Source organism: Macaca mulatta, chromosome 14 (genome assembly GCF_049350105.2).
Source record: "Macaca mulatta isolate MMU2019108-1 chromosome 14, T2T-MMU8v2.0, whole genome shotgun sequence".
Taxonomy (NCBI): domain Eukaryota; kingdom Metazoa; phylum Chordata; class Mammalia; order Primates; family Cercopithecidae; genus Macaca; species Macaca mulatta.
Window position 1 is genome coordinate 130,104,031 of NC_133419.1, and position 14,213 is coordinate 130,118,243.

The window sequence follows — 14,213 nt, forward strand, 5'->3', positions numbered from 1 at the left end:
AAGATCTCACCATTGCACTCCAGCCTGGGCAGCAAGAACAAGACTCTGTCTCAAAAAACAAACAAACAAACAATCCCATCAAAAAGTGGGCTAAGGACATGAATAGACAAATCTCAAAAGAAGATATACAGGCCGGGCGCGGTGGCTCAAGCCTGTAATCCCAGCACTTTGGGAGGCCGAGACGGGCAGATCACGAGGTCAGGAGATCGAGACCATCCTGGCTAACACAATGAACCCCGTCTCCACTAAAAAAAAATACAAAAAAAAAAAAAAAAAAAAATTAGCCGGGCGTGGTGGCGGCGCCTGTAGTCCCAGCTACTCGGGAGGCTGAGGCAGGAGAATGGCGGGAACCTGGGAGGCAGAGCTTGCAGTGAGCCGAGATCGCGCCACTGCACTCCAGCCTGGGCGACAGAGCGAGACTCCGCCTCAAAAAAAAAAAAAAAAAAAAAGAAGATATACAAATGTCCAACAAACATATTAAAAAATGCTCAACACCACTAATGGTGAGGGAAATGCAAATCAAAACCACAATGAGATATCACCTCACTCCTGAAAGAATGGCCATAATCAAAAAAACAGCAGTAGACGTTGGCGTGGAAGCAGTGAACCAGGAACACTTCCACACTGCTGGTGGGAATGTATACTACTACAACCATTATGGAAACAAGTGTGGAGATTCCTTAAAGAACTGAAAGGGGAATTATCATTTGATCTGGCAATCCCACTAGTAGGTATCTACCCAGAGGAAAAGAAGTCATTATTTGAAAAATATACTTGCACATGCATGTTTACAGCAGCACAATTTACAATTGCAAAATTGTGGAACCAACCCAAATGCTGATCAATCAATGAGTGGATTAAAAAAAACTGTGATACATAAATATGTATGGAATACTACACAGCCATGAAAAGGAATGAATTAACAGCATTTGCAGTGACCTGGATGAAACTGGAGATTAATATTCTAAGTGAAGTAACTAAGGAATGGAAAACCAAACATCTTATGTTCTCACTGATATGTGGAAGTTAGCTATGAGGATGTAAAGGCAAAGAATGATACACAATGGACTGTGGGGTCTTGGGGAGAAAAGTAAGAGGGGGTCAAGGGATAAAAGACTACAAATATGGTGCAGTGTATACTGCTCGGGTGATGACTGCACCAAAATCTCACAAATCACCACTAAACAACTTACTCATGTAACCAAATACCACCAGTACCCCAATAACTTAAGAAAAAAAAATTTTAAAGATAATACAGCAGTAGCCAAGTGGGTTTCATACCAGGGATGCAGGGATATATAAGTCAATAAAAGTAATATATCCAGTAAACAAAATTAAAAACAAAAATCACATTATTATCCCGATCAATGCTGAAAAAGCATTTGACAAAATGTAGCATCGCTTTATGATTAAAACCCTCAGAAAAATTGACATGGAAGGGACATACCTCAAGATAATGCTATCTATGACAAACCGACAGCCAACATTATACTGAACAGGGAAAAGTTGAAAGCATTCCCCCTGAGAACTGGAACAAGCCAAGGATGCTCACTTTCACCACTTCATTCAACATAATACTGGAAGTCCTAGCCAAAGCAAGCAGACATGAGAGAGAAAGAAAGAAAGGGCATCCAAATCAGTAAAGAGGAAGTCAAACTTGCAGTTCACTAATAAGATTGTATACCTAGAAAACTCTCAAGACTCATCCAAAAGGCTTCTAGATTGGATAAGTGAATTCGGTAAAGTTTCAGAATACAAAATAAATGTTCACAAGTCAGTAACACCACTAAATACCAACAATGACCAAGCTAAGAAACAAATCAAGAACGCAATCCCTTTTACAACAGCTGCAATATATATAGAGAGAACTGTTGTGTGTGTGTGCATATATATATATATATATATATAAAATCATAAAGCATTGCTTTATGATTAAAACCCTCAGAAAAATTGGCATGGAAGGGACATACCTCAAGGTAATAAAAACTATCTAAGACATATATATATATAAAACCAAGGAGGTGAAAGACCTCTACAAGGAAAACTACGAAACACTTTTGAAAGAAATCACTGATGACAAACAAATGGAAACACATCCCATGCTCATGGATGGGTAGAATCAATATTGTGAAAATGACCATACTGTCAAAAGCAATCTACACATTCAGTGCAATTCCTATCAAAGTACCATCATTCTTCACAGAACTAGAAAAAAAAATTCTAAAATTCATATGGAAACAAAAAGGACCCCACATAGCCAAAGCAAGACTAAGCAAAAAAAAAAAAAAAAAAAAAAATCTGGAGACATCACATTAACTGACTTCAAACTATCCTGCAAGATTTAAACCAGTACCAAAACAGCATGTTACCAATATAAAAATATGCGCATAGACCAATGGAAGAGAATAGAGAACCCAGAAATAAAGCCAAATACTTACAACCAACTGATCTTCTACAAAGAAAGCAAAAATACAAAGTGGGGAAGGGGCACCCTATTCAACAAACAGTGGTGGGATAACTGGCAAGCCACATACAGAAGAATGAAACTGGATCCTCATCTCTCACCTCATACAAACATCAACTCAAGATGGATCAAAGACTTACACATAAGACCTGAAACCATAAAAACTTTACAAGATAACACTGGAAAAAACTCTTCTAGACATTGACTTAGGCAAAGATTTCAAGACCAAAAACCCAAAAGCAAAACTAACAAAAGCAAAAATAGATATGACCTAATTAAACACTTCGGCACAGCAAAAGAAATACTCAGCAGTGTAAACAGACACCTCACCGAATGGGAGAAAATATTCGCAAACTATGCATCCTACAAAGGACTAATATCCAGAATCTACAAGGAACTCAAATCAGCAAGAAAAAAAGAAATAATCCCATCAAAAAGTGGGCAAAGAACATGAATAGACAGTTCTCAAAAGAAGATATACAAATGACTAACAAACACGTGGGAAAAAAAATGCTCAACATCACTAATTATCAGGGAAATGCAAACTAAAACCACAATGAAATACCACCTTACTTCTGCAAGACTGGCCATAATTTAAAAAGTCAAAAAATAGTAGATGTTTGCAAGATTGTGATGAAAAGGGCACTTTTACACTGATGGTGGGAATATAAACTACTACATCCACTGTGGAAAACTTTATGGAGACTCCTTAAAGAACTAAAAGTAAAACTACCATTTGATCCAGTAGTCCCACTATTGAGTATCTACCCAGAGGAAAAGAAGTCATTATATGAGCCACTTGCATCTGCATGTTTATAGGAGCAGAATTCACAATTGCAAAAAGACGGAACCAGCCTAAATGCCCCTTGACCAACAAGTGGATAAAGAAAATGTGATATATTTACACCATGGAATATTACTCAGCCATAAAAAGGAATGAAGTAACGGCATTTGCAGCAATTTGTATGGAATTGGAGACCATTATTCCAAGTGAAGTAACTCAGGAATGGAAAACCAAACATCGTATGTTCTCACTTATAGGGGGAGCTAAGCTATGAGGATGCAAAGGCATAAGAATGATATAATGGGCCAGGAATGGTGGCCCCAACCTGTAATCCCAGCACTTTGGGAGGCTGAGGCAGGCAGATCACGAAGTCAGAAGATTGAGACCATCCTGGTTAACACAATGAAACCCCATTTCTACTAAAAATACAAAAAATTAGCCGTTGTGGCACGCGCCTGTAGTCCCAGTTACTCGGGAGCCTGAGGCAGGAGAATGGCTTGAACCTGGGAGATGGAAGTTGCAGTAAGCCGAGATTGCACCACTGAACTCCAGCCAGGGCAACAGAGCAAGACTCTGTCTCAAAAAAAAAAAAAAAGAAAGAAAGAAAAAAAGAAAGAAAGAAAAAGATAAAATGGACTTTGGGGACTCAGGGGAAAGAGGGAGGAGAGTGAGGGATAAAAAACTACACATTGGGTACAGTGTACACTGCTCAGGTGATGAGTACACAAAAATCTCAGAAATCACCACTGAAAAACTTACCCATATAACAAAAAATGACCTGTTCCCCAAAAACTATTGAAATTTTTAAAAATGTAAACATTAGCCACGCATGTTGATGCACACCTATAGTCCCAGCTACTTAGGAAGCTGTGGCAGGAGTATCTCTTGAGCTTGGGAAGTCAAGGCTGCAGTGACCTATGATTGCACCACTGAACTTCATCCTGGGCAACAAAGTGAGACCCTGTCTCAAACACACACACACACAAAATTAAAAACTGGTTTTGTCCTGGCACCTGGTTATTATAATTTGAGGCAGAAATAATTTTCTTTGTTTAGATTTTTTAATATTAAGCAGCATCTCAGCCGGGCGAGGTGGCTCACACCTGTAATCCCAGCACTTTAGGAGGCCGAGGTGGGCAGATCACCTGAGGTCAGGAGTTCAAGACCAGTCTGACAAACAGAGAAACCCCGAGTCTACTAAAAATACAAAATTAGCAGGGCGTGGTGGCGCATGCCTGTCATGCCAGCTACTCAGGAGGCTGAGGCAGAAGAATTGCTTGAACCCAGGAGGCCGAGGTTGTGGTGAGCCGAGATTGCACCATTGCACTCCAGCCTGGGCAACAAAGGCAAAACTCCGTCTCAAAAAAAAAAAAAAGAAAAAGAAAAGGAAAGAAAAAAGCATCTCTACCCACCAGTAACTATACAATTAAGAGGTCACACCTTTGTTTCATCATCATAAGCAAGGTAAATATTACTAAAGAATATACCTGTCCATAAAAGGGACCTGGTGACAGAGGACAGCCTCTCCCAGGGTAACAGGCATCCAGGACTCCACTCTATCAACGATTTCTAAAACAATGGGTGTGAACAAGTGCTAGGATACGTGTGATTAACTTCCTGAGCTGATGGCAAATTTAAAAGATGCCCTCCCAGCTCCTGCCTGCGTGCCGCACATCCTCCAAGGTGCATGACTCCATTATCCTTTTAACTGATGGCACTACCTCTTGGCCATTACCACCTCCCAAGAGATCCCATTCACTTTTTACCAGGGAAAGACCTGCTCCAGTTAATGCCTTATCCTTCACAGTGATTTTCTTTGACTTTACAGGAAGGGAGAGCCATTTGGTCAAGAGGCTTGCCCGTTGGATCCTGTGTCCTTCTGCACTGCTAATGTGTATCTGTGGCCCTGCTTTAAAACCCAAATACAAACACCTCTGCCACGAAGCCGTTCCTGATTGCCAGTGCCCTCAACAGTGGAATAAGCTGTCAGGCATCTTAGAGATCTAGACCCGTGGTTCTCAATCCCGACATCCCCAGGCCTCCTGAGCAGTTTTTAATAGGTGCATCAGCCCTGGATTCTTAACAGTAGGTCTGAGAGGGGGACTTACCGCTTGCGTTCTTTTAATATTGTGCACAGGGTTGATGGGCAACACACACACAGGGTGCAGAACCATTCCACGAGACCAACCTCCTAGTGTGTCCAGAATTGGTTCCTTCCGGGGAGTTCTTGGTCTGGCTTTCAAGAACGACGCTGCGGACCCTCGCGATGAGTGTTACAGTTCTTAACAATGGTGTGTCCGGAGTTTGTTCGTTCAGATGTTCAGATGTGTCCGGAGTTTCTTCCTTCTGGTGGGTTCATGGTCTTGCATGACTTCAGGAGTGAAGCCGCAAACCTTCGCAGCCAGTGTTACAGCTCTTAAACGTGGCATCCGGAGTTGTTCGTTCCTCCCAGTGGGTTCACGGCCTTGCCGACTGCAGGGCTGAAGTCACAGACCTTTGCAGTGAGTCTTAGAGCTCTTAAAGATGGTGTGTCCGAAGTTGTTTGCTCCTCCCCGGGGGTTCATGGTTTCGCTGACTTCAGGAGTGAAGCCGCAGACCTTCGCAGTGAGTGTTAGGGCTCTTAAAGGTGGCGCTTCCAGATTTGTTCTTGCCTGCGGGTTCGTGGTTTCGCTGGCGCTGGCTTCAAGAGTGAAGCTGCAGATCTTCCCGGTGAGTTTTACAGCTTATAAACGTAACGCAAACCCAAAAGTTAGCAGCAGTAAGATTTATTGCGAAGAGCAAGGAACAAAGCCTCCAAAACATGTAACAAGACCCGCCAGCTTGCCACTGTTGGCGCACGCGGCCAGCTTTTATTCCCTTATTTGGCCCCGCCCACATCCTGGTGGTCTATTTTACAGAGCGCTGATTGGTCTATTTTACAGAGTGCTGGTTGGTCCATTTTACAGAGTGCTGATTGGTCCATTTTTACAGAGTGTTGATTGGTGTGTTTACAAACCTCTAGCTAGACACAGAGCGCTCATTGGTGCATTTACAATCCTTTAGCTAGACAGAAAAGTTCTCCAGGTCCCCACTGGATTAGCTAGACACAGAGCACTGATTAGTGCATTTTTACAGAGTGCTGACTGGTGTGTTTACAAACCTTTAGCTAGACACAGAGTGCTGATTGGTGTGTTTACAATCCTTTAGCTAAACAGAAAAGTTCTCCAAGTCCCCATCCTACCCAGAAGCCCAGCCAGCTTCACCTCTCAGTAGCTTATACAAGAGGATGCTGCTGCGACAGCACAATACCACAAAGAAAGTCATGCCTCCTCAGCAGGAAGCCCCGTTCTCCAGGACAGGAACTTTGTCTCCTTCTTAATCGGCACCTAGAACTGTGCCCACCTGTCAGATCTGCTATCAGATGGCAACATGGCAGATTTGCTGAACGAATGAAAGAATGAATGAATGAATGAATGAAGTGACACTCAAAGTTAGCCACGAAACTTAAACTAGGAAAACTGGGTTGTGGACCCTGATGGACGGTTGGCGCCTTCTTCCTTTGCTGGACGGTGATCTGTGGCTGTTTCTCTGGGTGTGTTCGTAGTAGTTGCCTGGCTTGGTAACAAACACTCTTCAGAGCCACAGCCTCTGCTCGGGATCCTCGCTGCCTCCCAGGCCCTGCGATCTCTTTGCATCCCAGGAGGTCACGGTTGGTTGCAGTCCTCCTGGGTGACTCAGGAACCAGCCCCTCCTGAAGCACACAGCTTAGGGAGTTCCTGGGCCAGAGACATCTCCAGGGGAAAGTCAAGGGCCTGGAAGAAGTGCGGACCTGACGACAGAGGCCCCGCACGCTGGCCGGGACCGGGAAGGGCGGTCAAGGGTGGAAAGCGGCTGGCTGCTGCCAGGCCTGGAGGAGTGGAGCGGGGCGGGGCGCAGCGGGGCGGGGCGGGCCTGGAGCTGCACCTGCTTCTGGGCGGACGCACTTGGCGTGCGGCGCGGGCTGCAGACGGCTGCGAGGCGCTGGGCACAGGTCAGACGTCCGTACCCGCAGGGGGCTGGAACCTGGAGGAGGGCTCGAAGGGAGAGAGGGCTCCGCCAAGGAGCGGGGCTGTGATGGAGAGGGGGTTCCGACTCGCAGGGGACCTGCGGGGAAGGGACGCGGACAGGGAGGGGCTACGGACTGGGAGGGGTTCTGGGACACGGTTGGAGGCTCCGCTAGGGGAGGACGGGAGGGGATGGAGGGCCCTGGTGTAGCGGAAGCCCACCTGGGGCTCCCTCCGGGCTTCAGAACTGGTGCGCACACTACTCCCACCGCCCCCAAGTGCCTCTGTCCGGCTGGCCGCGGCCCTGGAATGAATATTCCTCGGTCCCCCGCGAGTCAGGTCTGCCGCGTTGCCGGGTGAGGGGAAGGTGTGAAGCCCCCGACCTCCGTCTGCCCCGTGAGTCCGGGGACGCGCGCCCCTGGGGATGCCATCTGGCCCCTGGGCTGTGTCCAGTCACAGCTCACATAGCTCTGGGCACTGGTACCCCAACTGCCTTTCCTTGTTAGCTGCGATACACAAATACACGAGCCAGATCCTTTCCTGAGGCCAGGAAGCCTGGAATCTAATAACGCGGCGGTGGATAAAGTCCCTCGAGCCAGCGCTTAGCTTCCGCTAATGGAACCATGGATAGAAGCGGATGTCAGGTGCAGTGGGGGAGAAATTTGCGGGGGTGGCTCTGTCTAGGGCCAGAGAAACAACCTCTGAAACTTTGATCCAGTCCTAGAGGGAAGAAAGATGTGAGTTTCAGCCAGGGAAACCTAGCACTTTAAGAAATAGAAACCCTTTCAAAATTTGAGGGCAGGTAGCTCTCCTAAAAGTTGCAGAAATGGCCACTTCTTTCACGTTCTCTGCCGCTTTCTCCTCCCGCGCCTTTTTGTCTCCTAGGGTCGCATAGCCTTCCGAACAGACCTGCCTACAGCATTTTACCTGCAATTTTACACTCATTGTAATAGGATGGATGGCTTATTTTTCATGAGAAACGTGTACTGTTTTTAACCGGATGTGTAATATCTTCAGTGTAACCTGGATGTTGTGCAGTGGGAAATTATGGAAAGAATCGGGACACATGGTTAGGTAGGGGCCCAGTAGCGTCACACTTAGCTCTTCGTGACTGTGAGCTTCTTGATTTAATAAGGATATTGGCTCCCTCTGTTCCTGGGGTTTCTGGGAAAAGATATGGAACTGATACGAAGGTTTTATTGCATATGGCCCACTGATTTTACAAGCGGAGGTGCCTGAGATAAGCAGAAGGTGAGGCATGACCTCTGGCTGTGCATTATTTGTTATGATATTACAGGAGCCAAGCATTCCATTTCCTTCTTTTTAGAGAGCTTTGATTTCCTCTCACATCTTCATGAAGATGGAAACAGTGTCCCAACTTACTTATCCTCAGGCCACACCTGTTCCCATTTATTCCATGAGTTCCTCCCACACCCTTCTGGTCGGTGTTGGTTGTGATGGCCGAGGCAAAGCTATTGAATCTCACATTTGGCACCAGTTATTCCTGTTTCTCATCTCCCCCGTACCTTCAGTTAAACATCAGCTGCCATACTTAACTGTTCAAAGTACAGATGTTACCTGTGTTGGGTGTAATCAAAAGATTATCTCTTTTCCTCAAATGTAAAATGGGTGAGGACAGTTTCACCACACATAGAGTCACTCCCCTAGTCAAAGTCCTTGCTATTACAAAACTTTTTATTGTAATAGAATTGAAGTCACTAGTGTGTCATCAACTAATGGCTATTATATATTATAGACACATTCCATATTTGTTTCTATAGACAGGTCATAAGACAAACACTAGATTATTCCCAGTATGAGACCACACTGAATATGAACAATTAGAGGCCACAGGTGAGTGCTGTCCTTCTCACACTTTCTTTGAACTCTTAAGCTTCTACCCTTTTAACCAGCCAGCCCTCTCCTCGAAACCTTCACTGAGGCTAGAAACAAACACAAAGAGACTATTCGAATTTTAGCGAATTTTGTCTCTCTTTTCTGTTCTCTTGTGTAAAAATTAAATGGCCACAAGCTACACCACTGGAGGAAAAAGGAAAGTCAAAAGGGGTATCAGCCTCCTGTATGTGATGCAGAGTTCAACTGAATATAGCAAGGTACACACCCGCGTTCTCCTTGCCAGGACTTAGATATCCTAAGCCATTATCTTGCTGGTTGTTGAAATCATAATGAGGCTTTACAGAGCACAAGGTGATGTTTGTAAACAGCACTGTTCAGGGAAGATAAGAATCCGCATTTCAAAAACAAGGAGATGGAAACAGAGATATTGTGTATGTGGTCCAGGGTTCATCAGTAATTCAATGGCAGAGCCAGAACTTAAACCAGCATTCCTTCCAGAATGCCACAGCTGCCTCTGGAGTGGTTTTCGTTGTTCTTGTTGAATTTTGTGATGGAAGATTGTGATTTGTTTTTCTTGAACACTTAATATGTTTTCTGACTTGAATTGTTAGAATCTAAACTTAGAAACTCTCTTGTTTGGTATATCTCATGCCCAGCTTTGTTCCATATAATTACAAAAATATCTTAGAGCTGGGTATAATCTTAAAGATTGTCAAGTCCAATCTTGTGGTTTTTCAAGAAGAAAATTGGATTTAAGAAAAATAAAGCAAGTACCTCATGTTGCTTCCCCAAATCTACTTCATTGAAGAATTGGAGCTACAAACAATGTTCAGATTATTGCTCCTTCTGTCATGTGGTCCCTTGAGAATTTGCCAAATGTATAAATCCAGTGACTGACTTCGATGTACTTTTTTGGTTTGAGGTCTGTGACAGCAAACATAACCTCCCTCAAATGCCTATGGACCTTCTAACTGTAGCCGTTATTATAGTGGCTAAAGACACAGAGCTTTACTTGTCTTATTCCTAGCACAGTGCCCTTAGCAGGCATACATAAAACGTGGTCAGATAAATATGTCAGATAAACATCTGAAAAAGTGTGAGATGTCATTAGAAGTTCATTCAGCTACAAGAACAGAAAACCCTGCTACAGCAGCTTAAACAAGTAAGGAGTTTGTTTTTCTCAGAGAACGAGAAGTCTGGAGGTGAGAAGGCTGGGGCTGGGAAAGGGGTTCCGATGTGAACGTCATCTGAGACAGGTTCCTTCTGTCTTCCCGCACCACCCTCCTTAGCATGGTGCTTTCATCCCCACTTCCCCAAGTTGCAGCACAAAGACGGGCAGAGGCATGTGCCAGTAGGGTCTTGTCTTGTCTTGTCTTTTCTGTTTTCTTTTCTTTTCTTTCTCTCTTTCTCTCTCTCTCTCTGTCTCTGTCTCTTTCTTTCTTTCAAGACGGAGTCTCACTCAATGGCACGATCTCGGCTCACTAAAACCTCCGCTTCCCAGGTTCAAGTGATTCTTCTGCCTCAACCTCCGAGTAGCTGGGATTACAGACGTGTGCCACCATGCCCCGCTAAGTTTTGTATTTTTAGTAGAGATGGGGTTTCACCATGTTGATCAGGCTGGTCTTGAACTCTTGACCTCGTGACCTGCCCCCTCAGCCTGCCAAAGTGCTGGGATTACAGGTGTGAGCCACCGCGCCTGGCCTGTCCTTCTTTATAATAAATAATAATAATAACAGCTTTTCTGGTAGCCCACCCCAAAAGACTTCTTACATGTCATTGGTTAGAACCATGTCACATACACACTGTTAACGGTAAGGGAAATTGAGAGAATCTAGTGTTTTAGATGGACACGTTGCCAATACATCAAAATAAGAATTTTGGGCCGGGCACAGTGGCTCACACCTGTAAATCCAGCACTTTGGGAGGTCAAGGCAGGTAGATCACCTGAGGTCAGGAGTTCAAGACCAGCCTGGCCAACCTGGTGAAACCCCATCTCTACTAAAAATACAAAAAATCAGCCAGGCGTGCTGGCAGGCGCCTATAGTCCCAGCTACTCAGGAGGCTGAGGCAGGAGAATCGCTTGAACCCAGGAGGCAGAGGTTGCAGTGAGCCGAGATCATGCCACTTGCACTCCAGCCTGGGCAACAAAAGCAAAACTCCGTCTCAAAAAATAATAATAATAACAAAATAGGAATTTTGTTAATAAGGCAGGGGAGAGAATGAACATTGGGTAGGCAGCCAGCAGTGTCTGCCATAGTGTGTTTGATGAGTCATAGATCCCATCTCTAAATAGATTATTTGTTTTGGTTTTTTGTTTGTTTTACTACAGTTTGTTTTACAGTGGGTCTAGGGGAACTTTTTTAAATGGTAGAGTGCAAGGACCACTCTGAGAACTGCTAATTATGTAGGTCTGGGCTGGGTCTATACATCTCCATTACGGACTGGCACGTCAGGTCATCTGAGGGCAGGTGGTTGCGGGAATACATTTTGAGAAACACCGAATGTCGGGTAGTTTAGCAGAAGCGCCTTCATTTTATTTCTGTTAGCTTTTTGCCTCACTCCTCTTGAGGAGTATTACTTTATTTTTTAATTTTCTACTTTGGTCAACATAAATCAATGTAGAATCTTAGAAGTCATTCGTTGTAGAAGGTTTTTACTGAGTTTATACTGAATACATAACCCTAGCGGCAATTACTTCAATGCTTTGGGTTGTGTTTTTCTGATATTAACATATCCTAAATAGTATGCAAATACTGGCCATTTCTTCTTCTCTTTTCCAGTTCTGGATGACATCGATTGACATCCTGCCTGGAAGGATGAGGGTTTAGCTCCTTTACACCCCCACCCTCCCTCTCACCTTTACATCCCTTTCTTTTAAGTTCCCAATATGGTTATATCCTAAATTTCTGATATGTCAATGTTTGGCGTTTATATTATCATGACCATGTATATATTATTCCCAACTAAGGCATGTGATACACCATGATCTTTACATTTCCCTTCTTGACCAGTCTTTTCCCCCTCCCCCTGGAACGGGGTGTAGGAATTGCTACGTTTTCTTTAGTTGTTTAGTTGTTTGAGAAGTCATCACCAAGGAGACATTTTCTGGAGCCAAGGAAACTCATGGGGGCCCTCTGAGTGCTGCTAATTGCATGGAGCTGTTGAGTGGGGAAGAAAAAGCAGGCCGCCATCAAGAAGCATTTGGGGTAAATTTTTTAAGCACATCTGAAAAGCAAGAGTCTAGAACCTCCACAGTCCCTGTCTGTCGTGATTTATTTTCTCATTCTAAATACATATGCACTTTTTTTTTTCTATCTAGGCCATCTCTTGTGGAATACATATGTACTTTCATACCCAATTATGTACAGTTTTTGTAATTTTACGCCTTTTTCTTGAAGAAGGCTCCCAAAAGTGTCTAAGATTCAGGCCCCATAAGATGCAGTTGCTTTTTGAGCTTGTGCCCATTTAAGACGTCACTTTTCTTCCTTCACACTTGATTGCTGGTTTGGCTGCATATGGGACATTAATTAGAAATCATCTCCTGTCCCAATTTTGAAAACATCACTCTACTTTCTTATGGTGCTGTTGAGAAGCTAATGCCATTCTAATTCCTGATCCCTTGTATTTCGTTTTAATATCTGGGCATTTGTAGGGTTTTCTTTATTGCTTATATTCTGATATTTCATGATGTTGTTCTTTAATGTTGGGGTGGGGTTTTTGGCGGAGGGGAAACAGGGAGGTATTGGTCACTGTCTTAGGTATTTTATAGGCCTTTTCAATCCAAAAATTACATTCTTCAGTTCTGAGTAGTATTCTTCTGTTATATAATTTTCTCATTCTTTCTTTCTGAAGCTTAAATTACTTAGACTGAATCTGAAAATGGGATCTCTTGGATCTGTCCCGTAATTTCACCTTTTTTATTTAAAAAAAAAAAATCCCGCCGGGCGCGGTGGCTCAAGCCTGTAATCCCAGCACTTTGGGAGGCTGAGACGGGCGGATCACGAGGTCAGGAGATCGAGACCATCCTGGGTAACACAGTGAAACCCCGTCTCTACTAAAAATACAAAAACTTAGCCAGGCGAGGTGGCAGGCGCCTGTAGTCCCAGCTACTCGGGAGGCTGAGGCAGGAGAATGGCGTGAACCCGGGAGGCGGAGCTTGCAGTGAGCTGAGATCCGGCCACTGCACTCCAGCCTGGGTGACAGAGCGAGACTCCGTCTCAAAAAAAAAAAAAAAAAAAAAAAAAAAAAAAAAAAAAAATCCCATGTTTTTTAGTTCTAATAAATCTTCCAACACTGCTATTAAATGTTTACATTCTACCATTGTATTTTTAATTCTCAGAAGCTTTTATTGGCAAGCGGTGTGGTCTTCTAAATGGTTTTTACAGTATCCTGTTCTCATTTCATGAATGCAGTATCTTCTATTATTTCTCTGAGAATATTCATTCAGTACTTTTTCTACATTTTAAAAGTTTTCTTCAGCTACCTACAATGTCTGTGTCTATTTTCAAAGTGACTTTTAATGTAGCTTTTGGCCTGCCTCTCACATTGGAAGCTTTATTCGCGTGTACGTGTTTAGGGATGGTGCGCGGCGTCTGTGAGCGTGGCTTGTAGTTTGGCGGGCTTCATTGTAGGGTGGTTAGACAGAGAAGGCCTTTTTGATGGCTTATCATTGTCTGTCTCTAGTGCTTTCTAGTACATATAATGGGTTTCTCTGTAGAAAGATCTCATTTCTAGGCATTTATTCCTGTTTGAGAAAAGTCAAATAAAAACTTAGATGTATTTATTATGTCATCAGCTTAATAGCAGAGGTTCTTGTTGTGAGGTGGATGCGTGGAAGTCTAGGATTCAAAATGGGAAATGTGTCCTTGACTCTGCCTCCACTTTGAAGTTCCTGATGTTCTCCACGTTTTCTTTTCTATTGAAACATAAAAATAAAAAACTCCGAGATATTAGGGAATGAAAACTCTTTGAATACATGTACAACTAATTACTTTTTGATAACTATTTGCAAAATATTCATTACCCACCTACAAGGAAACAGTCACTAATCCAGTATAAATTAGGGCCTCTGGAGATGCTCCCTGTC

General features: G+C 43.7%; 1 protein-coding gene across 3 annotated transcripts in view; it reads left to right on the forward strand.

Moving 5' to 3' along the window:
- Nucleotides 1-7,164: 7,164 nt before the first annotated feature.
- Nucleotides 7,165-14,213, forward strand: part of TMEM45B (transmembrane protein 45B) — a 42,453-nt gene continuing 35,404 nt past the window's right edge. Inside the window, exons 1-2 of one of the 3 annotated variants that reach the window (XM_077961362.1) lie at nucleotides 7,165-7,257; nucleotides 7,777-7,914. In XM_077961362.1, the coding sequence (XP_077817488.1) occupies nucleotides 7,908-7,914 (7 nt within the window). In that variant the 5' untranslated portion in view covers nucleotides 7,165-7,257; nucleotides 7,777-7,907. 3 annotated transcript variants of the gene reach the window in all.